This window comes from Balearica regulorum, chromosome 5 (assembly GCF_011004875.1).
Source record: "Balearica regulorum gibbericeps isolate bBalReg1 chromosome 5, bBalReg1.pri, whole genome shotgun sequence".
NCBI classification, from domain to species: Eukaryota; Metazoa; Chordata; class Aves; order Gruiformes; family Gruidae; genus Balearica; species Balearica regulorum.
The window spans coordinates 69,367,961-69,392,329 of NC_046188.1; the positions used below are offsets into that span (position 1 = coordinate 69,367,961).

The 24,369-nt window shown below is 65.7% G+C and overlaps 6 protein-coding genes across 8 annotated transcripts; 4 read left to right on the plus strand and 2 right to left on the minus strand.

The window, feature by feature from the left end:
- Window positions 1-16: 16 nt before the first annotated feature.
- Window positions 17-1,493, minus strand: MRPL16 (mitochondrial ribosomal protein L16). The gene is given in 5 exon segments (XM_075755482.1): window positions 17-556; window positions 672-820; window positions 962-1,027; window positions 1,386-1,443; window positions 1,446-1,493. Coding segments are annotated over 5 exon segments (792 nt in total). The 5' UTR covers window positions 1,479-1,493; the 3' UTR covers window positions 17-70.
- Window positions 1,494-1,831: 338 nt separating this feature from the next.
- On the minus strand, window positions 1,832-4,034 carry CBLIF (cobalamin binding intrinsic factor). Its single transcript, XM_075755471.1, has 8 exons — window positions 3,852-4,034; window positions 3,559-3,738; window positions 3,292-3,435; window positions 3,049-3,192; window positions 2,785-2,960; window positions 2,251-2,705; window positions 2,046-2,164; window positions 1,832-1,962 (listed from the first exon to the last, which is right to left on the minus strand). The coding sequence occupies exons 1-8, from the start codon at window positions 3,919-3,921 to the stop codon at window positions 1,901-1,903; spliced, it is 1,350 nt and encodes a 449-aa protein (XP_075611586.1). The 5' UTR covers window positions 3,922-4,034; the 3' UTR covers window positions 1,832-1,900.
- A 960-nt stretch (window positions 4,035-4,994) lies between these two features.
- On the plus strand, window positions 4,995-8,097 carry LOC142601860 (zona pellucida sperm-binding protein 3-like). The gene is made up of 10 exons (XM_075752995.1): window positions 4,995-5,064; window positions 5,404-5,576; window positions 6,044-6,156; window positions 6,336-6,439; window positions 6,528-6,699; window positions 6,828-6,939; window positions 7,059-7,239; window positions 7,323-7,487; window positions 7,572-7,803; window positions 7,959-8,097. Exons 1-10 carry the CDS (start codon window positions 4,995-4,997, stop codon window positions 8,095-8,097), a joined length of 1,461 nt encoding a protein of 486 aa, XP_075609110.1.
- A 961-nt stretch (window positions 8,098-9,058) lies between these two features.
- On the plus strand, window positions 9,059-11,181 carry LOC142602157 (membrane-spanning 4-domains subfamily A member 12-like). 3 transcript variants are annotated; one of them, XM_075755484.1, is made up of 6 exons: window positions 9,059-9,159; window positions 9,350-9,469; window positions 9,582-9,638; window positions 9,913-10,044; window positions 10,605-10,718; window positions 10,812-11,181. In XM_075755484.1, the coding sequence occupies exons 1-6, from the start codon at window positions 9,070-9,072 to the stop codon at window positions 10,926-10,928; spliced, it is 630 nt and encodes a 209-aa protein (XP_075611599.1). In that variant the 5' UTR covers window positions 9,059-9,069; the 3' UTR covers window positions 10,929-11,181. The 3 variants fall into 3 exon arrangements, with proteins under 3 accessions (XP_075611599.1, XP_075611600.1, XP_075611602.1); XM_075755485.1 differs by having other exon boundaries at window positions 10,612-10,718; XM_075755487.1 differs by lacking the exon at window positions 9,350-9,469.
- An 8,230-nt stretch (window positions 11,182-19,411) lies between these two features.
- On the plus strand, window positions 19,412-21,728 carry LOC142602158 (membrane-spanning 4-domains subfamily A member 15-like). Its single transcript, XM_075755488.1, has 6 exons — window positions 19,412-19,654; window positions 19,980-20,099; window positions 20,347-20,403; window positions 20,893-21,048; window positions 21,202-21,321; window positions 21,512-21,728. Exons 1-6 carry the CDS (start codon window positions 19,484-19,486, stop codon window positions 21,518-21,520), a joined length of 633 nt encoding a protein of 210 aa, XP_075611603.1. The 5' UTR covers window positions 19,412-19,483; the 3' UTR covers window positions 21,521-21,728.
- A 275-nt stretch (window positions 21,729-22,003) lies between these two features.
- CCDC86 (coiled-coil domain containing 86) lies at window positions 22,004-24,074 on the plus strand. The gene is made up of 4 exons (XM_075755489.1): window positions 22,004-22,250; window positions 22,673-22,802; window positions 23,109-23,183; window positions 23,652-24,074. The coding sequence occupies exons 1-4, from the start codon at window positions 22,048-22,050 to the stop codon at window positions 23,769-23,771; spliced, it is 528 nt and encodes a 175-aa protein (XP_075611604.1). The 5' UTR covers window positions 22,004-22,047; the 3' UTR covers window positions 23,772-24,074.
- Window positions 24,075-24,369: the final 295 nt, after the last annotated feature.

Here is a 24,369-nt window from a genome sequence, read left to right on the forward strand (position 1 = left end):
AAAACCACAGCGGCCGTTGCAGGTTCTTGTGGGAAGGTTTAATAAAGGCGGCCCCCTCCCCAGCTGCTCGTTACACCCTGTGTTTCAGGAAAAATTTGCCCCAGTAGCGTCCCTTTAGCTGCAGGTCGTAGGGGCTGAGGTACTTGCGCATCCCCAGCATGTTGGAGGTGACGACGCGCTCGAAGGTCCAGGGGTTTTGGTTATTCAGCCTCTTCTCCTCCTCCTCCTGCCGCATCTCACGGAGGCCGTCGCGGCTGATGGGGACGGCGGGGAAGGGCAGTTTCTTGGCCACCTGCGTCAGGAAGGGTTTCACCTCCTCGAATTCGCAACGCCCGCCTACCTCCACCACCAGACGCCCGCTCTTCACCGCCGTCACGTAGTGATCGATGGGGCCCTTGCCGCCCCCCATGCGGTGTCCCAGGCTCTTCCGCGTCACCGGCTTGGAGGGGGCCGGCACGCGCCAGATGGCGAACATGGTCTTGGGGTTCATGCCGCGGCCGATGGTCAAACGGATCATCTCGAAGTGGCCCCAGTGGAGGTACCCGCCCCCCAAGGCCTGCGGGGAGAAGGACGGGGCACCTCAGGGACCGTGGTTTCCCCCCACCCCCCCACCCCAAAACCCTTGGCGCACGCTCCAGCTTGGGGGAGGAGCAGGGCCCCCTCCCGCTCACCAGGATCCCGTACTGTCCCTGGGTGAAGTCGGTGGCCTCCCGGGACGGGCCGCGGATGTCACGCAGCTGCCGAGGCTCCCGCCTGACCTTGGGCACCGCCGGCACCTTGTCCATGAACTTCAGCTTTGTCCTCTCCGGGAAGGTGATACCTGCCCGGGGACGCTCGTGTGAGGGTCACCGGCCCCAGGACGCCCCGGTGGAGCGGGGCACAGGCGGCAGCAGATCGGGGCGGGGGGTGGTGCCCCCACCATCCCCGGGAGAGGGTTCTCCCCTCGCGTGTCCCCCCTTACCGCTGTAGTCCGGGGGCAGCACGTACTTCTTGAGGCCCGCCCGGGGGACGGTGACGCCGCCGGGACCTGGGGGACAGAACGGGGGCTCAGAGCGGGGCCTGATGCAGCGGGCGGGGGGGCCCGGCGGCGGCCCCGCTTCCCAGGAGCGGCTCCGGCAAACTCGGAGAGACCCGCCCCGGATCCCAACATCCCCCCACGGCCACCACAGCTGACCCGGGAGTCCCGGACCCCAACGCCTCTCGGTTCATACGGGAGGAGGCCCGGGCGTCCCGGTGCCAGAGCCCCCCCCCCCCGGTCCCCGGCTCGTCCTCCGCCGGGACCCAGGCGCACGGGCACTCTCTCCCCACCACAACCGCCCCGAAGCCTCCCCGGGCGGTGAGCAGCCCCGGCGGACCCCGCGGAGCGGTGCCCGGGCTCCCCTGACCTCCTCCAGCCAGGAGCGGCCGCGGGAGCCGCCATCGCCACATCGCCGGGCCGCGCCGCCGCCAGCCCGGAAGTACCCGTAGGGCGCCGCCATGAGGTCCGACTCTCAAAGCCGCCCGGCAAGGGACACTTCCGGTAAAGCGGTCCTTCCCTCCGGCGCACCCGGGGAAACGCGGAGGGGAACGTTAGTTCCGGGGGGGGCTCCATCCCGGCGGAACCCACCCCCCCCTATCCGTGTCCCCCCCACGATGTCGCCGGGCAGGGCCGTCCCGTCCCCCCCCCCCCCCGCCCCGGTGTCCCGTTGAGGCTCCAATACCCTCCCTGCAGCCTGCCCTGCCCTTCTCCCTGAGGCCTCGTCCCCACCGAGGGGCCTGGGCGCTGTGTCCCTGCGAGGGGCAGAGGTGGCGCAGGTCATGGCCGCCTCAGACACACACACACACACAGAGCTCTGTGCTGCAAATGGCTCTTTATTGCCTTCACGGTGCACCCAGCCGGGCCTGGCATCCCTCAGCGGTTTCAGTAGGTGCTGAAGACGGCCCGGATGTGCTCCCCGTCCTGCGGCTCGTAGGTCCCGACCCCTGCGGCGGAGGGATGGGCGTGAGGCCGGGGCGCCGTGGCCACTGGCACGGCCCCCCTGTGTCCCCCACCCCGGGCTCCCCACCTTCCTGGAGGGCATCCTCGCTGCTGAGGAACCGCCAGTAGGTCCTGTCATCCGAGTTGGCGGCCAGCCCGTGGATGGAGACCACCATGGGGCCCCAAGATGTCTGCTCCGTCTGGAAGCTGCCGGGGAGGCGGGTGGGCTCGGGGCTCAGTGGGGGGACGCCGTGGACCCCCCGCTTCTTCTCCCCGGCTCCTCCAGCTCTCACCTAAAGATGTCGGGTTTCTCCTCCTCCGCCACCTGCAGCACCTTGAGCAGCGTGGAGCCGCCCGGGACGCTCACCGAGGTGGTGTAGCTAAAGTGTCTTCCCTGCAGCTTGTTGATGATGGAGTAGGACACCGTGATGGGTGCTGCTGGGAGGGCAGCGTGGGTGCCCGCCACGGTGCCACGGGGAACGTCGTGGCTCTGGGCGGCAGCAGCCCTACCTTTGTGAACCCCGGTTGTACCCAGCCCTGGGGTCAGGGGCAACTGTAGGCTCCGGGACGTGCCGGTGTCGGCGGCGCAGTCCAGGCTAGCCGCTTCCAGGTACGACTTGCCCACGAGGGCCGGCAGGACCTGGGCGATGGCCATGGGCTGGCGGTAGTTGTGGCTGTACACCACGGAGAAGGCCTGGGCACAGTCCCACTCCCGTGGGGCGTAAAACCTGCTCGTGGCCCCCAGGGCCTGCGGAGGAGGCAAGAGGTGGCGTGAGCAGAGTCGGGAGCGGGACCGGGTGGCCGCGGTGCCGCAGCCCACCCCGTACCTGCAGGGCCAGCCCCATGCTGTAGATGTTCCCAATCATGCCGTGGCCCTTCTCCTGCTCATCCAGGAAGCCGTTGGTCACCGTCGACAGAGCTTCCCGGAGCAGGTCCCGCACGTCATGGAGATCCGTCTGGCCGTACGCGCACGCCAACGCCAGCACCGCCACGGCACGGGTGTCTGCGAGATCCCGGCGTCACCATCAGAGCTGCCGGGAGCGGGACGCTGCAAGCGGAGGGGATGCGGCGGGGCCGGAGGGGTCCCTTACCCACGGAGAGGTGACTCTCGGGGCTCAGCACCTGCTTGGCCAGGACCACGGACGCTCCTTGGTAGCCACCTACCCCCGCCAGACACAGACCCAGGGCGTCCAGGCTCACGCTGTACAGGGTGGTCTTCGGGACGCCCTGCGCCTCTGCAAAATAAAGCGCAGCGAGCTGACGAGGGGGGGACGGGACCGGAGGGGGAGACATCTCCCCGGACACCCCGGGTCCTCCCTCCCGTGCCGGCGTACCCAGGCTGGCCATCTCCTCGTCTGTTTTTTGCTGCAGGACGTGGACCAGGTCGACGGTCTGCCCCAGCGCCTCGACACGCTGCGGGTCCTGGCAGGAGGAGAGGAGGGCGAGCACGTAGAGAGCCGCCTCTCCCGAGGTCATGTCTGCGGGGACGAGAAAACAACCGGGGAGTGCAAGGGGGGGTGCCAGGGTGGAGAAAGCCGGCGGTGCCAAATCTGCCGTACCAGCTCTGCCGGGACCGGTTGCACCCCCTCAGCCCTGCCTACCTTTCTGGGCTCTCTTCACGGCCTCCTCCTGTATCTGCTGGAGCAGCCACTTGCGGGCGTTGCTGGCAGTGGCCCCGGCCAAGTTCATGGCCAGCAGGACGCTGGGGTTCGGCAGCTCGTTCTCCTGCACGGAATCCTCCAGGCGTTGCACCATTTTGGAGACCAGTTGTTGCGGGGCGACTGGAAGGAGAGGGGCTGGGCACACCGCTGGCACACCGGGGACCCCGTGTCCCCTCCTGCCACCCCCTCGCAGGGTCACCGCTCTCTCTCCGGTGCGAGGGGCTGACACTTACCGCAGTCGTGCGCGGCCGTGCCGCCCGCCAGGGCCAGCAGGACCCCGATGCCGAAAGCCACGCCGAGCATCGTGTTGTCCTCGGGGCAAGCAGGTCCGCTCAGGCCAGCAGAGTCCCGCGGACACTCGTCTCTCCCGGTGTCCTCTCCGCTTTTAACTGCTCCCAGTGCCCTTTTCCGGTCACCTGCCCCGGCACTGCCAAGCACAGCCACCTTATCTGTGTGCCCAGGGGTGTATCGAACAGATTTGGAGGGTCACGGCTGCGGGGACAGCGATTTTTCCATTTGAGGTCACTGAAATCTCAAAGGACCGGCCGTACCAGTTGAATATCCTGCGGGGCTGGATGGGACTCATCCCAGGGTGCTGAAGGAGCTGGTGGGTGTCACACACCACCCCCACCACCCCCCCCAAAGCTCCTGGGTGCCTGGGAAGGTCCCCGGTGGCTGGAAGCTCTCCAGCCATATCCAGTTTTACAAGAAGGGCTTGTACTTTCCAGGAAATCACAGCTCTGTTAGTCTAACCTCCCTACCTGGAAAAACAATAGAGAAGGTCGTCCCGGGTGCTAGTGAAAAATATTTAAAGGACAATGCCATCGCCAGGCACGGTCAGCGCGGGTTGACGGAGAGAAAGTCCCGTTTAATCAATTTGATATCCTGCTACGATAAGGTCACCCGCCTCGGGGGCGATGGGAAGGCGCTGGATGTTGGGTTTCTGGATTTTAGTAAGGGTTTTGGTCCTGTCCCTCACAGCATCCTTCTGGACAAGGCGTAGGAGATGGTACAGGGTGAGGAACCGTCTGGAGGGGGTGCGAAGGGGTGTAGGGGACGGGGGGTACATCTGGCTGGAGACCAGTCACTGCAGCAGGGGACCAGCCTGCTTTTGGGGTGATGAGGGCACCGTCTCCATCGTCCCCCCCACCCCACCCCAGGCAGGGACAGGGACCGGGACAGGGACGGGGGGTCCCAGTTTGCACCCTGGGAGGGGAAGAGCTCTGCAGAGCCGGGCCCCAGGTGGGTGCGAGGGGCTGGGCGGGGGCTGCAGGGACCACCCACCCTCCCATTGGGAGACCTTGCGGCCGCAGACCTTGGCCCAGGTGTAAAAGCCATCAGCTGGGGGCTGCCCCTCCTCTTCCTCCTCCACCCCGATGCAGGCTCTCAGGAGAAGGTGGTTTGTGCTCCTTCTTGCTGCCGCAGCCTGGGCACAGGATGCCCTGGGTAAGGGGCTGGGGTGTTTTTTTTTTTGGAGGGGGGGTGCCCGGCTGCCAGTGGAGGAGGACCGCGGCCCCCTTTGCACCCCGGGCAGGGCTGGAGGGGAAGCTGCCCCGCGCACCCCGCTTGGGGCTGGGGCCAGGGGAAGCCCTGGGGTGGGTCCTGCACCCTCCCATCTCCCCGTGGGGATGCTTGAGGTGCCCTGGGGTGACAGCACCTATCTCCCTGTCCTCCCTGGGGCTGTGAAGGCTAAAATTGGGGGACTCAAGGGGGTGTCTGTGCCGGGGGTAGCCTGGGGGTCCCCGGTGAGCTGGCTCAGCCCTCCCTCTCCTCTCCCTGCCGCAGTCTCGGTGACGTGTGGCCACTCGCGGCTCTCCGTGGCCGTGCCAGCCGGCCTCCTGGGGAGCCGCGTGGCTGGCGGGGAGCTGACGCTGGGGTCCGGCTGCGGGGTGACCGCCGTTGATGGGGATGGGTACCGGCTGGAGCACCCGCTGGTGGGCTGCGGGACCACCCTGGAGGTGAGGAGCCGGGGTGGCCGCGTGTCCCTGACAGAGCTGCTGCGGCAGCGTGGCCCTCCTCGGGGCGGGTGTGGGATGGAAGCGGGGGGACACCGTGTCCCACCGCGGGGGGGACGGCGTCGGGGCATCCCTGGCTGTGACTGCCGAAGCCCCCGTGGTTGGGAAGGCGCCCGTGCCATCGTTGTGGCTACACCCATGTGTTGGGTGACCCCTGGGTCCTGCCGTCCCGTGGGGGGGGACGACCCCGACATCACCCATGGGGACAACAACCCCTTGCGTGAGGGTGGGAGCGCCGGTTAACGTGAGCGGGGCCGTCACCAGTGACCTCAGACCTGGCTCTCGCCGTGTGCCGGGGAGTTTCCCGGCTCCTGGACGCGCAGCACCCTTCCCAGGGTGCTGGGGACAGGGAGGGGACACCCACCCTGAGCCGGGTGACGCCTCCAGCCCTGTGGCCGCTCTTCCCCCAGCTCCTCCCGGACAGCATCCGCTACAGCAACGTCCTGCACTACCGTCCCTCGGCCGGGGGCCCCGTGGCTCGCGCCCGGCCCTTCTCCCTCCCCGTGGACTGTCGCTACCCCAGGTAAGCGGGGAGCCCCGTGGGCGCAAGCCATGGCGGGACCTCTCGGTGCCCATCCTGGGGTGTGTGTGGGGGGGTGCCTGCCCGCGGGGGATGTGGCAGGCAGGGGTGCAGGGGTGTCCTGCCTGCTCTGGGAGCCTTCCCACCGCCCCTGCCCAGCTCAGGGGTGCTGTCTGGTGCAGGACGGGCAGCGTTTCATCCGGGGCCGTTCAGCCCACCTGGGTCCCCTTCGGCTCCACCGTCGCCCACCGGAGACGCTTGCGCTTTGCCCTGGATGTGTATGACAGTGAGTGGGGGAGCCCCAGAGCCCCGCATTCCCCTGGGGGGGGGTAGTGGGGGGGGGGCACCCTCCTGCCTGGCCGTGTACCCCCCAGGTACCTGGTCCTCCCGCCTGCACCAGCCCACCTATTCCCTGGGGGAGCTGATCAACATCGAGGCGTCGGTGGGCGCCCACCCCCTCCTGCCCCTGAGGGTCTTCGTGGACGAGTGCGTGGCCAGCCCGAGCCCCACGGCGCGGCTGAAATACGATGTCATCGCTGACAACGGGTGAGCGCTGGGGCTTGGGTGCTGCCCCTAATTCCCGCTCTCCCTCCTCGCCGGGACCCTGCGGGGGGGTTGCGGAGCCCGGGGGGGGGGTAGTGGAGCCCATCTCACCCCGTGTCCCACCCCGGTAGGTGCCTGCTGGATGGGCAGCTGGGTCGCTCCCGCTTCCTACCCCAGCGCGGAGATGGCTTCCTCCGCTTCCAGCTGGACACCTTCCTCTTCCCAAACGCTTCCGGCAGCCAGGTCTGTGCTGGGGTGGGGGGGTCTGAGGGTGTGGGGTGACACCCACCCACCGAGGTGGGGTGGCTGGGGAGCCGTGGGGCAGCTCAGGAGGCGCGGCAGGAGGATGCTTGTCCCTGCAGATCTATCTCCGCTGTCGCCTGAAGGCTGTGGCACGGGGGGCCGCCAGCACCCTCGGCAAGGCTTGTTCCTATGACCGTGTGGCGGCCGCCTGGCGATCCCCGGACGGGGCCGACTGCTCGTGCTGCGGCTCTCCGGGCGGCTGCGGGGGCCGGCGGCGGCGCCGGCTGGCCGGTAGCGGAGGTAAGATGACCCCCTTGGTGGGATCCGTGAGCCCTACGGAGGATGCCGGTGCCCAGCGGTGCCTGATGGGCTTCTCCTCGCAGGGCTGCTGGGGGAAGCCAGTGTCCGTCTGGGTCCCCTGGGGCTGCTCTCGGCTCTGCCCAGCTCCTCCCCGGACCCCACGGGGCTCCCCACGACGCTGGAGCCCGGCACAGCGCCGCCTCGCCACCCCTCTGTCCCCGTGGTTCGGGGGGAGAAGAGGGACTCGGGTGAGTGCGAGCCCCCCCTGTGGTGTTGGGGGGTGACTGGGGTGACCCTGCCGTCCCCCCTCATCTCGCCACCTCTCCCTGCAGGGCTGGCTGTCCCCGGCACCACGCTGGCCATGGTGGCCATGTGCTCCATCCTCGCCGCTGTGAGCGTGGCCGGCTGTTACGGCTCGGTGCGGCGTCACCGGAGCGGGCACCGAGTGGGGACCCCCGAGGCAGCGCCGGGGGAGCCCCGTGCTGTGGCCATGGCCCCCACCGCAGCTGGCGCTGCCTGGGCCACCCCTGGGACCCCCCCTGCTCCTGCGGCCCCTGCCAGCGTGTGAGCCTCCTTGTTTTAGAAATAAATCTGTGGCAGAAAGCTGTGCTGCGTCAGCGTGGGAGGGGGCGGTGGAGACCACACGCACCCTTGGGTGCTCAGGGTGAGCGGGTGGGGGGGGATGTGACATGTCCCCGGTGTCCCTGTGTAACCCAAAGGGTCCCGCTGGCCTCTCTGGGGTGCTGCCGGACCACCCACACCCCCCCCATCACGCTGAGCCGCGTGGACCCTCGCCTGAACGGCCGCTCGCCATGTGGGCAGCGCCAGGCAGAGGATGATGGCGGAGAGGTGACGTGATGATGATGATGATGACAAGACCTTCTCGTCCCCTCCTGCACCCAGGGACCTTCCCGGGGCAGAGCCAGGCTGACGCGCAGCCCGGGCCCCCCCCTTGCCTGGAGAAGGGGTGTCGAGGAGCTCCGCTCCCCACTGCCCGCGGGGATGGGGGGGTCCTGCCAACCCCCGTGTCCTGGCTGCGTGAGGGGGGGCAGCCCCCCGTGATGCTCCCTGCACCCCCGGCTCTGCAGGGAGGAGGCGATTTCTGCCTAATGGCCCTTGATGGAGCTTCCAGGAACTGGCTGCAGGGAGGTTGGGGTTTTTTTTTTTCTTGCTTGCTTTTTTTTTCTTTTTTCTTTTTTTTTAATTTCTGTAAACACGGCCTGGTGCTGGGGGCTGCAAGCAGGGCTGGGGGTGGGGGGCAGCTCTCAGGAGGGCTTAGCTCAGCCAGGAGGTGTTTGGGGGGGGCTTTGGGGGCTTCTCCCCACTTTCCTCACCTCCCTTTCCTGTGGGGGTGCAGTGGGGTCTGAGCATCTTTTCCCGTGGGTGCCCTGGACCCCTTTTCCTAATTCGAGGGGGGCAATACAGAGTAGCTTCCCCCCCCCCCCCCCCCCGCTCCATGAAGGGTGCCCCACTTTTCTCTCCCCACGGGGGCTGCACCCACGGGTGGGGTGGTTTTGGGGGGCTGCCTCTTCCCCCCCCCCCCCCCCCCCCCAACCCCGAATCTGCTCCATGTCCCTCTGCCACTATCGACCCTGCGGGCTGGGGCAGCGGGGTTCACCCGTGGCTCTTCGGATCACGCGTGGGTTGGGCGGTGGCCCGGGGATGCCGCAGCCTCTGACATCAATCGCTCCGCACCAATGGGCGGCCCCGGGGGGGGCGGTTCCCACCCGTGACCGGGCTGCTCCGGGACCGGGGGGAGGGTGGGGGTGGGGGGGTGGTGGCAGGAGTTGGGGGGTCCCCCCCTCCCGGCCCCCCCCCCCCGCTGCCTCCATGGCGGGGATGGGGAGCCTGCGGCTGGGCAGCCGCGCCGTGATGTACACGGCCGAGACCCTGCCCAAGGGCAAGAACCGAGTGATGGGGGTGAGTCGGGATGGGGGGGCTTGGGGGGGGGGGGCGGCTGGCACCCCTGGGAATATCTCCCCCTCCCCTTCCCTCCTGCCACATCCCCGAGGTTTCTGCTGCCCCCGCCCCGGGGGGTGCTGCGGCTGGGGTCCCCCTCGGGGCGGTGGGGGTGAGTGGGTCCCGCTTTTCGCCCTGCCCCGTCCCGCAGACCATTCAGATCATGACCGGTTTCATGCACATCGGCTTCGGGATCGTCCTGAGCACGCTCACCAACGTCTACACCTCCGTCTTCATCATCGGCGAGATCCCCTTCCTGGGCGGCGTGTCCGTGCGTAGCGCGGGGTCGGGGAGGGATGCCCGCCGGGATCCCCGAAACTCTGTTTGGGTGGGTTTGGGGGGCTCTGGGTGGCGGCTGACCGTCCCCTTCTCTCCCCGCGCAGTTCATCATCTCGGGCTGCCTCTCCATCGGGGCGGAGAAGAGCCCCACGGAGTGTGCGGTGAGTGTCCCCGGGGGTGGGGGGGGATCCCCACGGCTGCCCCGTTTGCTGGAGGAGGGGGCGGGTGGGTGGGAGCAGCTCAGCCCTGGGTGAAACCCGCGGGGGCAAAGCCGCGTTTGAAGCTCGCGCCGGCGTTATTTCTGTCAACGAGCAACGGGAAGGAGGGAAGGAAAAAAATAAATAATCCCTGACCCACGGCTGAGCCCCCGGGGTGGGGGGGTCCCCAGGGGCTTCGGGGTCTGACACGCGCCCCAAAGCCCCCCCGTGCCTGCAGGTGAAGGGCAGCCAGACCATGAACGTCATCAGCGCCATCTTCGCGCTGCTGGGCATCGTTGCCTTCATCGTAGACCTCAACCTGAACGGGCTCTACCGCTCCGGCTTCGACTACTACAGCTATCTTGTCCTGGTAAGTGGGGGGCACAGCTGGCCCCCCCCCCCAGCCTCCGCTTTCGGAGGAGCGGTGCCCGGGGCTGGCTGAGCCTGCCCAGATAGGGCTAAGCTTTTTGGGGAGACCCCCCCATCCCCTTCTCCATCCCTCCGTCCCCTCTGGGGGGTTGTCGTGCCTCCTCCCCCCTGGATGCTGCCGGGGCGGGGGGGCTGTGCCGGGCCCCTCTGCGGGGTTCAGCCCTATCGCCGTTTGGGAGTGGGGAGCCCGTGCCCGGCGGCACCCCAAATGCCGGGGCCGTCTGCCGGCGTGGCACCCTGTGCCTGACCTATTTTAGGCTGGTACCTCGGGAGATGACTCACGCCCTGCAAGCACCCGTTTCTCTCCGCGAGCCGTGAAAGCGGCGAGGCCGGGGGGGGCTCTGAGCGAGACCTTGGCACCCGCGGAGCCAGGGCTGCCGTGCTTCGGATCGGTGGGAGACAGAGGAGGGGAACCCTGAAATCCTCGCCCCAAAACGTGGGGTGGGGTCTACAGGTTTCCTCTTCCTGGGCGTTGCTGATGGGGCTTTCCCCGTCCTGGAGCTCGCAGGGAACGGGATTTCCATCGTGCTGCTCATCTTCACCATCCTGGAGTTCTGCATCGCCGTGGCCACCGCCAGCTTCTGGTGCCGGGCCACCCGCCTCAGCCCCAACGAGGTAGGGCAGGGGGGGCTGAGGGGGGCATGGGGGGTGAAAGGCAGCAGGAGCGGACCCCCAGCACCGTGTCCCCTCCCTCTTGTCCCCCCCCAGGCCATGCTGATCGTGCCCAGCACCACGCAGGTGGACCTGGCGGTGCCGCTGGCTGACCTGCCGCAGCCGCCCAGCTACACCGAGGTGATCTACGACCCCAAAGAACAGCCCAGCTAGAAGCGGAGCCGGGGCTGGGCTGGCTCCCAGGAGCAGCATCCGTCCCCTGCCTGCATGACAGACCTCCTCCCGCTGCCACCGGTGCCTCCCGCCCCGTAACCCCCCCAGGAAAGCATGCCCCCCCCCCCCATCCCCGGGGAGCACCCCAGCACCTCCGCCTCACCGCACGCAGTGTTGCTCCAAGCGTGGGTGGGCACGGGAGGCGGAGGAGAGGCCGGAGACCCTACGGGGTGGTGGGTGCTGGGGGGGGGCCACGCTGAGCCCCGTGTGTGTGTGTCCCCCCGAAGCAGCAGCTCTTGGGTTTCTTTGCAGCTGGCCGCCCCCGAAGTCTAGCGAGGCGCTGGCCCCAAGGATGTCGGTGCCTCCACGCTCCCAAAACCATCCCCAACTGGCTACAGCACCTTCCTCCCACCGCGCCGCAGGCTGGGGCACACTGGCCCCCCCCCCCCCTGAAAGCTAGCCGGCACCCCGAATTTGTCCCCTCCCTGCCCCTCTCTGCATTAGGCCTCAAAGAGGGGCTCTTCGCCTGCTGGCTCCTTTGGAGAAGGGGCTTCTCAGGGGAGTGGGGGCGGATTTTGGGACTTCCTGGGGTGTTTCTGCCTGTAAGTACCCGGTTGGCTGTGGGGGTCATGGTTTGGGACCTCCTCGAGGTCTGGCAGCCCCGTAGCAGGTAGCTTAGAGACACCCCGATGAATGCCAGGAGCCGTGCGGGTGCCGGACCATCTACCTCGGCTGGCACCCTGCTGGCTTTGTTTTATCTTTGAAATAAACGCTCTGTCCAGCCCGTGTCTCCTCGTTTTGGAGATTTCTCAGCGCGGGAGCTGCAAATCCCCCTCTCCCAGAGCTGCTGGCCGTCAGGCAAGGGGCTCATCCCCGCCTGAATTCGGGGATCTCCTGTGCCCATCACCTTCATCCCACTAACGATGGCGAGATCCCCCTGGTACCTGCTCCCCCGCTAAGGAAATCCTAAATTCCACCCCCCCCCATATCCACAGCGGCACGGCTCGCTATATTTAGCGCTGCTGGAGCCGCAGGTCAGCCGGCGGCGATGCCGGTGACGGCAGCAGCTCCGTGTTCTTACACCGGCAGAGGAGCTGCCACCCCCCCCCTCCCCGGGCTGGGGTCGCTCCTTGGGGTGACACGGGGACGCTGGTGCCACGTGCTCCCTGTTCCCACGAGGCTGCGAACGTGGCCGGGCGATCCCGTGAGACGGGAACGGAGCCGAGGGACCTGCTGAGCGTTCCAAAATCACTCGGGTTTTTTTTTTTTGGGGGGGGGGGGCCAGGAATTGAGACCAAAGAGCTCTGGGGCCATTGCTAACCAGCAGAGAGGTTTGTTGGCTCCCGACGAGCTCGGTCCTGATTTCCCTCCGTAAGCAGCCTGCGGCGGCAGGACCCTAACGAGGAGCAGGGCTGGGTGCTGAGCAGCCGGCAGCAGGAGAGCTCCCGGAGAGCTCGGGATGGAGGTGAGGAAGGAAAGCCCACTGATGATTTTTTTTTTGGGGGCGGGGAGCACCCTAGGGAGCTGTCGGTGCCCCAAGGTGGGGGGGTCTCCATCCTCGCTCGCTCCCTGGGGCATCCCTCCCTGTTGTTTGGGGACAGCGTCTGCCCCCAAACCTCACCTCCAGCCCCAGAGCAGGGGCGGGGGGGGGGCCTGTTTGAACTGTCTCTTTAGTTTCGGGTCGAGTTAAATGTTTTCTTTCTTGTTTCTGCAGCTTTCCACCCCCCTCCCTCCCTTCCCCTACGCTGCTCAGCCAAAGCCTCATGGATTATTCACTCGCTGTCGGTTATTTCTGTTCCCAGCTCTGAAAAAATAATGAGCCGCTTCGGTAGAAAAAAGCCCCAGAGATTGGGGGAGCGGGATGAACAGCCTGTCTCTGCTCACCCCATCTTCGTGGCCCATTACGTCTCCTCACCTGTAGCTCTGGAGCCTCCCAGCCCTGGGGGGGGACACACGACACCACCACAAAGCCCCTTCACCCCCCCAAACCAGGCTGGCGCACCCCTCTGCCTTTGCCCAGCGTGGTGGTCCCCTCCTCGCTCATCCTTCGCCAAACCCGGAGCATCTCGCCGCCACACGCCGAACCGCTCCTGGGTCGGGGTCAGCTTCTTGCTGCCAACTGGAAAAATGTCCCTTCCCGTGAAATCGGGCAATTAGGACGACGATAACCCAGAACCCCTCGATCTTTCGACCTAGATGATCTTCCCACGGCTTCCAAGGTTTTCTGCCGCTTCGCTGTATTTAGGAGCAGCTTTCTCTGGAAATGCAGAAATAGGTGGTTTAAGGCTCTACGGGGAAGCGTTTAATTTCTTTATGTGTTCTTCTGGGCATTTGCAGCCCTGACCCCCCCCACCCCCCGGGAGGAGCAGGTACCTCTCAGGGCTGGGGACAGCGGGTGGCAGGGACCAGAGAGGGTCTGGGGACGCGGCGGGGTGATGGGGAGGGACCCGCTCAGGGACACATGGTGCTTGGCGGGACAGCGGCGGTGACCGAAGGGCTGGAAAAAAGGTGGCAACGCGGGCGGGAGCAATGCTGGGGCAAAGGCTGGAGCGAGGACGGAGCCCACCGGGGGCCGGGTACCCCGAGGGACGGCACGCCGAGTGCCCCACGGCCGGGGGGGAGACGCCGCGCACCCCGGCGCTGCCTCTCTGCCGCGGTGGGGGGGGACCGGTGGAGCGGGGAGCCCTCCATCCCTGGTGGCCTCTGGGCTCGGAGCTCCGCGTCTGGAAGCAGTTCTCGTTGATGGTGTCTGCCGCAGCCGAAACCGTCCCTGAGGCGGAGGTGGGGAGCGCGGGACGAGCCCCTCTTGCTCGACGGCACCGGCGCTGCTCGGAAAGCTTTGGCTCTCTTCCCCGGGGAGACCCCCCTGTCACACCGGACCCCCACAACGGGCACGGGGCTGACCTCCCGTGTGTCCCGCTCCCTGCCCTGCGGCACCGGGGGATGCCTCCCTGCCTGCTCCTGGGGGGGGGGGCAGAGGCCGAGGGACCCCAGGGCTCCTCTTGGAGGGAAAAGACCCCTGGGGAGATGCAGGGGACAAGGCGTGGGGTGGCGGAGGGAAGGGCAGCTCTCGGGGGGGGGTCCATGAAACACCGGTGATTTGGGGGAGAGGAGCCGCTGGTGGAACAGGGCTGCTCTACACCCCTGGGTAAAGCCAGGGAGTGTCTGTACCCCAAATACCAGGTCTGGGGGGGTCTAGGAAAGGGCAAGGAGGATGCCCGGGGGGGGTGAGCGGTTGAGGGGTCTTCAGGATGGAGAAGATGGCTGGAGAGGAGAGCTGGGAGAGCACACGGCGGTTCTCGGTCTTCGTGCGAAGCGTAGCAGCGAGGTGGCGGTGGGCTGAGCTCACTGCAGGAGGGCTCTCTGCACCCCACGCCAAGGGAAACGGGGAGACTGGGACCTCTCCCAACAGTCCAGCCTCTCCGGCTCCATGGGGCATCGGCGCGGTAAGGGGAGAGGTCTCTTCTCCCGGGGTTTCCCGGGTTTTCCCTGGCACCCCGGCTCCTCCGAGTGCCAAAATGTCCCAGGGTATGGGTGCTCCCTGGGGCTGGTTTTGGCACCTCGCTGCTGGAGGACCCCTGTCCCCCGATGTGGGGGAGCTGGAAGTGGCACGTGGGTGTAGGCGACGGCCGCGGGGCTGCCCACGGAGCGGGGGGCTCGCTGCGCCTGCCGGAGCCCTGCGAGGGCTGGGGGAAGAGTTTGGGGGGGGAAATCACCCGTGGTGGCCCAGAGGTGGTGGCCGTGGCCGTGGCCAGACCGTCGGCAGACCCGGCTCCCCCCTCTCCTCTGAGCGCGTTCGCCACATCGTGCCAGATGCGGAGAAGCGCCACGGCCGTCCCTAGCCCTGCCCGCGGCGATGGCGTGACCCTGTGTCCCTCCCTGGGGACGGCAATGCCGGTCCCAGCCCGGTCCCCCCTGAGCTCCCCACGGCCGGGCAGAAGCCAAAACCCACGGTGCCGTCGCGGTGGGCAGCGACCTCGGGGGGGTCTTTGTGCCAACCCTGGCTCCGAGCAGGTCACTCGGGGACGTGTCCCGTTGCCGGTGGTCCCACGCAGCCCAGGTGCCATCGCCGCGGCAGGTGGCAGAGGAGGACTTTGACGGGGCTTTCGGCATAACCAGGCGGCGGATGGCGAGAGGGATGGGGGCGGCACCGGGGTCTGCAGGTAACAAACCCAACCGGGCGGTGGGGACGCTCACCCTGCCAAAACCCCACCGCGCGTCGGTGAAGCCTCGGAGACACGCCGGAGCTTTTCTGCAAGCGCCAGGAGTTTTACTGGGGGCGAACGGATCGAAGGCTGGAGCGTAGCGGGAAGGCGACGACGGACACGTCTGGGACAAGCTTCAGGAGCGATGCCGCTGCGCCCCAAACGTCACCGGTTATACCCTGCCTGGTGTGACCGGCCCCCGGCATCACCCGGGAGGGTGCGCTGCCCTTCGGAGGAGGGGGTGGTTCAGGCTTTTACAGTAATTAATAAACCCCAAAAACCTTTAGGGTGGTTTGACGGGGGTTTCACAGAACGAGGCGCCGACTCCGCGCGTGCCACGTGCGACAGCCCCTTGTTCGAGGGGTTTTCCAGGGCGCGATCCCTGCTCGGAAAATTCATCTCCTGTTGCCGTTCGAGCTCCTTTCTCCCAATCTATTTCCCTCCCCGTTGCGTTTCCTCGGGGCGGCTGAATTCCCGAAGGTGCCAAAGAGAAGAAACATCCCACCGGCGCTGGAGCAGCCACCTCGACCAGCCCTGCGCCACGATAAAGGGTAAGGACCACCCCAGCCCCCCTGCCTGCTCCTGCCTGCTCCTGCCTCCAGCTTTCCTACGCCAGGATGGGTCACCTCGGCGTTTAACACCCTCAGAGGAGGTTCCCTCCGTGGGATTTTGGGATACGGAGCAAGGATAACACAGACCACAGTCCTGGGATTATAGAGCGGCGTGTTTCTGTCCCAGAAAACGTGGCTTTCTCGTTCTGGAAGCAATATTATCCTAACAGCCCTGTGAGAAACAGAAATGTTTGGAGGCAAAGCAAAATGTTGGCTTTTGGTATTTTTATGGGGATATAAAGTTTTTCACAGGAAGCAGCAACTTTCTGCGCAAAGCATTTCTCCATCGCAATCTATTTTCTTTGGAAAAAACCCTCAAACCCCAAAGCAGGGCTTTTTGGGGTTGGAAAAGGACTTTTGCGTTCCACTAAGCTCATAAACTTGTCCCGTGTGGGCAGGAGGGGATGCTGAACCCCCCCGCCTCGAGCCTGAGCACCCAGCCAGGCTTCCCCCAGCCGTCCCGTGACATCCTAAGTGACATCAGATCGTTGCGCTGAAGCTGTCGACGTGGGAGTCCCCCGGCCACCCGACCAGATTTCCAGCCGTGCCCGAAACCGCGTTCGTGGCGCTGACGTCTCGCCCGGCATCGTTCTCAGCCCGCGTACGAGCGGCTAACTCGCTGAGCTCCCTCCCGGAGATTTAAAAGGAAGGATAATCAGCAAAGAAAAGATTTCCAGCTGTCAGGAGAGCAAAACTCAATCTTAAAAAAAAAAAAAAAAAAAAAAAAAAAATCCAAGGAACGTGTTGTATATATCGGCAAAGCCAGAAATTCCTGCAAATAAAGGGCTGGAAAGCTCCACCGACCGGGCTTGCCGCTTCCCCACATCTGCTCAGCCAGACGCTTAAGAGCTTTACCTCCTCTGGCATCTGCTTCCAAAATAAATTGTAACATCCTACCTTGGGCTCCTGCCACCCCCAGCTGGACCTGGCTTTATTTAGAAAGGGAAAAGCACTTGGGGTTTTTTTTTTGTGGTTTGGTTTTATTTGTTTTTTTTTTTTTTTCCCCACGGATCCCTCGCTCGGAAATGGGATTTTGCTCGGCCACTTCACCAAACCCGGCTGCTGGGCTGTGGGCAGTCACGGTTGTTTCTGGCTGAAAGGCTGAAAAACTTCAGGAATGCCGTAGGAATCTGAAAATTTGGGAGGAAATCCACCGTAGCAGGTGGTTTCGGTTGGGAACACAAGCCGTCGCTTATGCTGGAGGACGCCCTGCCCGGATAAAGGCTCAAGGGGGGATCCCAGCATTTCCACGGGTGCTAAAAGTGTTCCCTGACCCCCCTCGGGTGCTGTCGGGGCTGGAACGAGATCCCAGCCGGCGTGAGAGTTGTTAGCATCGGGGTGTTGAGAGAGGGTTCTCCCTCCGGAGAGACGCGCTGACGAGTTAGCAGGAGAAATGAAAGGCTAAGAGGCATCGGAGCACGAGGAACAGGCGCGGTGGAATCCCATCCATCTCGGTTTTCCCTGGAAAGCCGTGGCGGCCAGTCGCAGCCCTTGACAAGGCCAAGCGCTTGCTCCAGAAAAAAATAAATAAAAATCCTCCCCGTTTCCCAAGGTGTGGGAGCGCTGGGAGGGCCCAGACCAACTGTGCTCCTTCTCCTTCAAGGAGCTCGGGAAATGGTCGGGCTGTGGGGACCCAAAACGGGACAGGGAAGGGGTGAGACCCCGCAGCCGCAGCTCGGCTCGCCCGGTGTCCTGCTCCCGGGCTCGCGGCCATCGTCCCCCCCGTTTTCCAGCCCACGCGGCAGGAATACAGAGCAAACCTTTGGAAAAAAAATCCCCAGATAAACGTAGGATCTGCGGGAATAACGTGGCCAGACAGTTTCGCTCCAGTGCAAACTCAAGAGCTGAGGATGTAGCCGTGCTGCTGGTCCCTCGGTTCTCCCGGGAGACACCGAGACACGGCCGCTTTCCATCCCGTGCCCGGGTTTGGTACCACCGATCCCCTGGTTTTCCCCGGGACAGCCCGGGATGGGGGGGCTGCTGCCGCTCAACCCCTCGCTGGGGAGCACTGGAAGCCTCTGCCGAGCTCTGGAAGATGTGTGCCTCCAAACCAGGCACCTCAGCTCCCTCTAGGGCCAAAGGAAAGGAAAAGGCACTTCCAAAAGTTGTTCCACCTGCTTCTGAAGTTGCTTAAAAGTTGCTTAAAAGTTGCTTAAACGTTGCTTCCACCTCAGCCGGAACGGGGCCGTGACGGAGCCCGGCCCTCCCCGGGTCTGCGGCGAGAGGCGCCGGCAGGGATGGGGGTGTTGGTGCCCCCGTGGTCACCAATGCGGTGTGACGCCAGCACTAGCTGCCTGCAGCCAAGCCCTCGGAGATGCCGGAACCTTGCACCTACATATTCCGTTCCACCAAGAAACAGCTCGGGTAATGCCTCGAGCGGTGGTCGGACATCTTCCAAGGGAAGAAGAAGCCCAAGCAGGGTCCCGGAGCCGTGTCTGCCAGCCCCGCGCCCTCCTCCTCGCCCCTCGTGTCCGGTCTCCCGGGTGGAGGTCAAGTCAAACCCCGTCCCGTTTGTCCCTCGTCCCTTCCGCAGCGCAGCAGCCCCCCCCGGGAATGGGGAACGGGGGCTCCGTTCCTTTGTGTGATCCCGGAGCTGGAACCCTGTGCAGTGCCCGGCGCTGGGGACGTCACCGAGCACAGCGGAGGATGAGGGATGAGAGGGGACGGGACCAGCACCCAGTATCCTATCCTGCACCCATCCAACGTCCAGGGAACCTGGGGGGTCCTCGCAGGCCGGCGTGGGGGACCCCGACCCTCCTGGCGAGCAGATGGGGACGGCGGCCACGAAGGAAATAGCTGTTTTCTGGCAAATGCGGAGACCGGTGGCCGGCGGATGGAGGAAGGGGCCCCCAAGCTTTGCCCCTCGGGAGCTCCTCGCCATGTGCGGTGGCTCCGTTCCCAGGCTGAGCTCTCATTTCCTATTGGAAACAACCGCATCTCCTTTCCCTTCGGCTCCCGCCGGACCCACGCTGGAGCCGTCCGGCACCGCATGCCGTGCTGCCGCCCCCCTCCCCGGCTCACTGCTGCGGGTGGGCTGTCCTCACTGGGGACGGACCCGCAGGGTCGAGGCGCTTGTGAAGGAAGGAGAACTCCAAAGAAAATAAAAAGGCAATAAAGGAGCTGCCTTGGGACCTTTATAGACTGACGGGGTTTATAAAGTTTGTGCCACGTCCTGTTTCACTCCTTTTTTCCTCCCCCCCCGTAAAGGGAAGCTGCCAGGGCTGGGTGTCTCGTAGTGGCCCTAACGAGGGCGGCCAAATGAATCTCCAAGCACCTCATTAGGACCTCGCCAGCGCTGGCACGTGGCTAATTGCAGAGCTGATGCCCGAGGAAAGTGTCCGCAACTGGGGATGGAGAGGATTTGCCCAAGACTGGGCAGGGGGATGTCTCCTCCTCGGAGCATCCCAAGGGATAAGTGTCCAACCTCTTTCCCGGGCTGCAGCGAAACCCTCGGAGGGGGTTCCGAGTGCCTCTCCCTTCCTCCCTGCCCTTCCCCACCCTCCGCCTCGTGCCTGCAGGCGGGCGCGCGCGGGGTTTTTGCCAGCCTCTCTCCCCTCCGTTGGCAAAGCCGCCTCGTTGAGCAAGAGCGACCCGATGAGATTTTCATGAACAAACTTCCTGCAGGGAGCAAAGGGCAGCAGGACCTCCTGGGGGGGGGTTCGGACAGCAAAGGCACCGCTAACGGTGGCCGTGGGGAGGAGGAGGAGGAAGAGGAGGAGGAAGAGGGCAAGCCCAGGAAATGGCAGCCACCACGGTGACCGATTCCGGAGGTGTGAGGATCATCACGGAGGTGATCCCGGCCACAGACCCCCGAGCGGCCCAGCTGACCTCCGGCTCCAGCCCTCCCGCGCCTACCGTGACGTCATTTCAAGTCAGAGACTTCAGAAAGGCTCAGCCCAAGGCGCTGGGGGTGAGACGCGGCGTCCCGGGGGGAAAACGGGGCACCTCAGGGACAAAGGGGGGACTGAGCACCCCCAGGGACCATCCTGCTCGAGGTCCTCCTTGGCTGGGGCAGAGGCGGCGTTCGGGTCTGGCTCCCTTTGCTGGTTCACGCCAAGTGCCGGCACATCCAGCTGTCCCGAGTCCTTTCTCGGCACCGGGATGCGGTGTGACAGCGGGATCGGGGTGGGACGCGGCTGACAGCAACGGTGATAGCCATCCTTTGCCGGTGCTGGCAGACAGGCAGCGCTTTGCGCCAAGAGTGACCGGGGGGATCCCTCTCCATCCTTCCCCAGACCATCCACATCTTTACCGGGATCATCCACATCTGCTTCGGGATCATCCTGACGGTGTCGGAGCACAGGACCCCTTCCCTCCCCGTGGCCAGCGGGGTCCTCTTCTGGCTCGGGCTCCTGGTAAGCAGGGACATGTCAGGCCATCGCCTCCTCACGAGGACAGGGGGATCTCGGTGGATTTGGGGCCAGATCCCCTGGTCACCAGGGTCTCCTCTGACACTCAAATCTTCTGGCTGTCCCCTCTGGGTGTGCGCATGCGGTCCCAAACACCAATCCGCAGCCAGAAGGGTGCCGGGACGTGTGGGATGGGTGACGGGGAGGGGTGCCTTGCTGCTGACGCTCTCCTTCCTCTCCGTTTTCTGAGCAGCTCCTCCTCTCAGGCTCTTTGCTGGTGGAAAGTGAGAAAAGAGATAACATCTTGCTGGTAAGGGGATCCCCTGTGGCCGGGCTGGGAGGGACAAAGCTTTATCCCCCTCGTTTTTTCTGTGAATTCTGCCCCTTCCAGCGGCTGATGGGACCCCTCTGCAGCCTGGATTCACCCCGCAGGGTTTGCAGCAAGGCACCTAAAACCCAGCCCTCTCCCCATCGAGCAGAGGGTGGGCAGTCCTTCATGCTTCAGGGCCTCCACGAGACGCTTGGGGCCTGGTGGAGTCACTCTCGGGTGACGGGGAGGAAAGATGTCACGGGAGGTGGCTGCCCTGGGTGGCTTCTCCAGGAGTACATCTGGCCTGAGTTGGATAATCCAGCTTGGAGGTGCCCCTGCTCAGTCAGCTTGAAAGGAAAAAACCCAAATGGCCTCTCCTTCAGCTCTGGGGCATCTCACAGCGGGTCTCCGGCCGGGTGGGCATCACATTGTCACCTGCACAGCTCCTGGTAGAAGGGACGGAGCTGCTGACGTGAGGTGACCCACCAGGTAAAGATCTGCTGCGTTGTCAACATGGGGGTCATCCTGAGCACGCTGGTGGCCACGCTCCTCCACACCACGGCCATCACTCACAACATCCCCGGCTGCGACAACTACACGCCGTACCAGCTGAAAGCCGAGTGGTGCTTCAGTGCCGAGACCAAGGTAAAATCTCCCGGTTCTGCTCCGGTGACGGAGCCGAGCTTCCCGCCGCCACGCAGGACAAGCAAACAGGGCGGCCGTCACGCAGGGGATGGGGGACGAGGGGTGCTGCCAGCGAGCGGGACCCGCCGGGTCCTTCCGTTCTTCTCCTGGCAGATCCTGAGCAACGGGTTGGATTCCATGTTTGTCATCTTCTGCCTCCTGGAGTTCTGCGTGGCGGTGGCGGCTCTGGCCTTCGGTTACAACGCTGTCAGGCAGCACAACTACACACGCATGGTGAGGGGGGCCAGGGACAGCGCAGGGCCCCGCCGCACCCCACATCCCTGGGGAGACCTGAGGCGCTGGCTCCGGCCTTTCAACGGGACTGGGCCGGCATCGCCCACCCCCTTCTTTCCTGGCCCCCCGGGGGGGGGGGGTCTCCCCGCATGACCCCCAAAGCGGGATTTCCCCCTTTTTCTTCTCCCAGGTGCTGTAGCCGTGCCCAAGCCCGCAGCCGTCCCCTGTTAAGAGCCACCACGCACCCCAGCCCTGCTGCAGCCGAGGTGCCGGAGCCCAGGAGGGGCCTCCCTGATGCCTGACGGTGGAGCCGGCCCGAGCCCCCTCCGTGCCCCAGGCCCGGCCCCGAGGAGGAGGCCGCTGCCCTCTGTGGGTTTGGCCATTAATAAAGGTCTTTCCCACCCAGACCAGGCCACGCGTCTCTCCGGGGCTACCCTGGGTTCGCACCGGGTGGGATTGGGATGGGGGGGGGGTGTGGAGGGCACCGGGCACCGGGCACGGACCGCCGCGACGACGGGATGATGGGCACCGGTACGGGTCTGCCCGGCACAAACATGGCGGCCTCCGCCAGGCGCCGTCGCGAAGACGAAAGGTGTTGCCCGACGCTAAAATGGCGGTTAGGAACTCGGCGTCGCCACGCTTCCGCTCTGAGCATGCGCGCAGCAGTGATGCGGCGCGTTTTTGACGTCATCGCACGGCGCCGTCGCGGAAGGGGCTGCGTGGAGAATGGAGGGGGAGTGCGGGGCGGCCCCGGGCCCTGAGGAGTCCGGCGGGGCCACCCCGGTCCCGGCTTCAGCCCCGGCCCCGGCCCCGGCCCCGGCCCGGAAGCGTCGGAAAGCCGCCAAGAAGCGCAAGGAAGCGGCGGTAGCAGCGATCCCGCGGGGCAGGCCCAAGTCGGGGCGGGTGTGGAAGGACCCCGGCAAGAAGAGGTGGGTGTGTGTGGGGGGGAGGACACAGTCCAGGGCCCGGGGGGGGCTCTGGGGGGGACAGGGCCGTTTTGGGGGTGGGTTGAGACGGGAGGGGCGTGGGGCGGGCAGGGTGGCTTTGATGCGGCCGGGGGGGTGGTTCGTAGGGGGACCCTGGAGCTGTCCGTAGACTTTAGGGGGGACACGGGGGGGAAAAGGCTGTTTTGGGGGAGTCCTGAGCTGGGGGGGGGGGAGGTTTGGAGGGGATGTCGAGGGGCTGGAGCTGCTGGGGGAGGCTCTGGCCTGGGGGAGGTTCATAGCATTCTGGCCCGAGGAGTTTCTGGTGAGGGCCCAGAGAGGGTCAAGGCTGCGCAGGGTTTGCGAGAGCCGCGGGGAGCTCGGCTTTGCCTCCCGCGGCTGCTGACACGGCCCGTCTGCCCGCTCAGGTTCTCACACATGATCCAGGACAAGGCCCTTCGCACCTCCTGGGCACGGAAGATGAAGGAGCGGCAGGAGAGGAAGCTCGTCCGGGACCTGGCACAGCAGCTGCAGGAAGGGAAGCGGAAGGAGCGAGAGGTAACGGAGCTCGGGAGCTGGGCCTGGGGTTCGGGACCCCGCAGGCAGCATCACCCAGCCCCTCCGTGCCGGCTGTCTCCCTGGGACAGCGACCGTGTTTGTGACAGCGGCACCCCATGGGGCAGGTTTGCTGCGCAGCCAGGGGTTCCGCTGTCCCGGCCCTCGGCCGGAGCTTCCCGCTTGTGCTGCCGTAGCCGTGCAGCTCCCTGACCGGCATCCGCACCAGCTGCCGGTCGGTGCCGGTTTGGATTTGATCCCGGAGTGAGGGAGGAACCTGCAGGGAATGTTTTTGTGCCGCTCCCGCAGGAGAAGAAGCGACGGCGAGAGGAGAATCTGAAGCGGCGTCTGGAGAACGAGCGGAAGGCGGAGATCGTCCAAGTGGTGAGTCCTCCTGGCTGGGGACGCTGCGGTGGCTTGGCAGACCCGGTGGCCTCCAGACCCCAGGCACTGGGGGTTCCCAGTTCACTCCAGTTCCTCTCCCTGGCTCCTTCTTTGAAGGACACTGTGGGCAACGCTGGGAGGATTGGGGAAACCCAACCAAGGGCTGCACTGGGAGGGTGTCTCCTCTGGCGAGCAGGCTGCCGGTGTCCGGTGGGGTGTGGGGGGGGAGCAGCTTCTCTTCCAAACTTGAGAAAACCAGAGACAGGGTGACCCTGGGGATCACTGGTGACAGAGCAAGGGAAACTCAGCATCGACAGGGATCCAAGCACGCTGGAGGACTGCTCCACACGTGCGGAGGGGCCTGGCTCTGGCTGGGGTGGGAAGCCGGGAGCTCTGCCGTGCCCGGCCTGCCTGGCTCCCCCCCTGGCGCGGTTTCTGTGCCTGAAAGCCCCCTCCTCCCCTCCCCAGATCCGGAACCCACTGAAACTCAAGCGGGCAAAGAAGAAGCAGCTGCGGCGGGTGGAGAAGCGGGACACGCTGGCCCTGCTCCAGAAGACACCCGCACGGCACAAAGCAGCCACGGAATGAGACGGGAAACGAGACGCCGTGACGCCCAGCCCGGGCAGCCGGGGTTTCTGCGGGTCCCGCTCCTCTCCAGGGGCGTTTCCTCGGCTCGGCGGGCAGGAGCCGCTGCCCGGGCCCTTGGTGTTGGACAGAGAGCGGGACAGAGCTGGGGCAGGTTACGCGGCGCTGTGACCCGCAGGAACCAGCTGCTGGATTCCCCCTCGCCGCCCCGTGAAGTTGGGGTGTTGCTGGCGGCCGGGGGCTGGAAGGAGAACTGCTTCACCTGCCCAAATCTGCTTTTTCTTTATAAAAATGAATAGGAACTGACCCAGACTTGTCTCTAACGGCTCGGGGTGGCAGGGGTGGGGGGCAGTGGCTCCATTTCAGGGCCTTCCCTCTGCCAAACCAGATCTCCCTCAGCCTCCCTGGGGTTGCAGAGCGCCGTGGCCCTTTTTGCCCCCTGAGGTTCCCCTTCCTCCAAGTGGGATCTCGCCTCCCTGGGACTGAGCCCCGGAGCCTGTCCCGAAGGGAGGGAACACATCTCTGCTGCGCTGCGGAGGCGGGAGGGCTTGCACAGTGCAGCACAACCTCCTGTCGCCCTTCTCTGGGGGGGCTGCGGCGG

Excerpts from the sequence above, each read along its gene's own strand:
- CBLIF (XM_075755471.1), bottom strand. The coding sequence starts at position 3,921 with ATGCTCGGCGTGGCTTTCGGCATCGGGGTCCTGCTGGCCCTGGCGGGC. Across the intron at positions 3,436-3,558 it reads CGTGAAGAGAGCCCAGAAAG|ACATGACCTCGGGAGAGGCG; the intron begins GTAGGCAGGGCT and ends TCGTCCCCGCAG. Across the intron at positions 3,193-3,291 it reads CGAGGAGATGGCCAGCCTGG|AGGCGCAGGGCGTCCCGAAG; the intron begins GTACGCCGGCAC and ends TTTATTTTGCAG.
- LOC142601860 (XM_075752995.1), top strand. The coding sequence starts at position 4,995 with ATGCAGGCTCTCAGGAGAAGGTGGTTTGTGCTCCTTCTTGCTGCCGCA. Across the intron at positions 5,065-5,403 it reads CTGGGCACAGGATGCCCTGG|TCTCGGTGACGTGTGGCCAC; the intron begins GTAAGGGGCTGG and ends TCCCTGCCGCAG. Across the intron at positions 6,157-6,335 it reads GTGGACTGTCGCTACCCCAG|GACGGGCAGCGTTTCATCCG; the intron begins GTAAGCGGGGAG and ends TGTCTGGTGCAG.
- LOC142602157 (XM_075755484.1), top strand. The coding sequence starts at position 9,070 with ATGGCGGGGATGGGGAGCCTGCGGCTGGGCAGCCGCGCCGTGATGTAC. Across the intron at positions 10,045-10,604 it reads ACTACAGCTATCTTGTCCTG|CTCGCAGGGAACGGGATTTC; the intron begins GTAAGTGGGGGG and ends CCCGTCCTGGAG. Across the intron at positions 10,719-10,811 it reads CCCGCCTCAGCCCCAACGAG|GCCATGCTGATCGTGCCCAG; the intron begins GTAGGGCAGGGG and ends GTCCCCCCCCAG.
- LOC142602158 (XM_075755488.1), top strand. The coding sequence starts at position 19,484 with ATGGCAGCCACCACGGTGACCGATTCCGGAGGTGTGAGGATCATCACG. Across the intron at positions 19,655-19,979 it reads CTCAGCCCAAGGCGCTGGGG|ACCATCCACATCTTTACCGG; the intron begins GTGAGACGCGGC and ends ATCCTTCCCCAG. Across the intron at positions 20,100-20,346 it reads TCTTCTGGCTCGGGCTCCTG|CTCCTCCTCTCAGGCTCTTT; the intron begins GTAAGCAGGGAC and ends TTTTCTGAGCAG.
- CCDC86 (XM_075755489.1), top strand. The coding sequence starts at position 22,048 with ATGGAGGGGGAGTGCGGGGCGGCCCCGGGCCCTGAGGAGTCCGGCGGG. Across the intron at positions 22,251-22,672 it reads AAGGACCCCGGCAAGAAGAG|GTTCTCACACATGATCCAGG; the intron begins GTGGGTGTGTGT and ends CTGCCCGCTCAG. Across the intron at positions 23,184-23,651 it reads AGGCGGAGATCGTCCAAGTG|ATCCGGAACCCACTGAAACT; the intron begins GTGAGTCCTCCT and ends TCCCCTCCCCAG.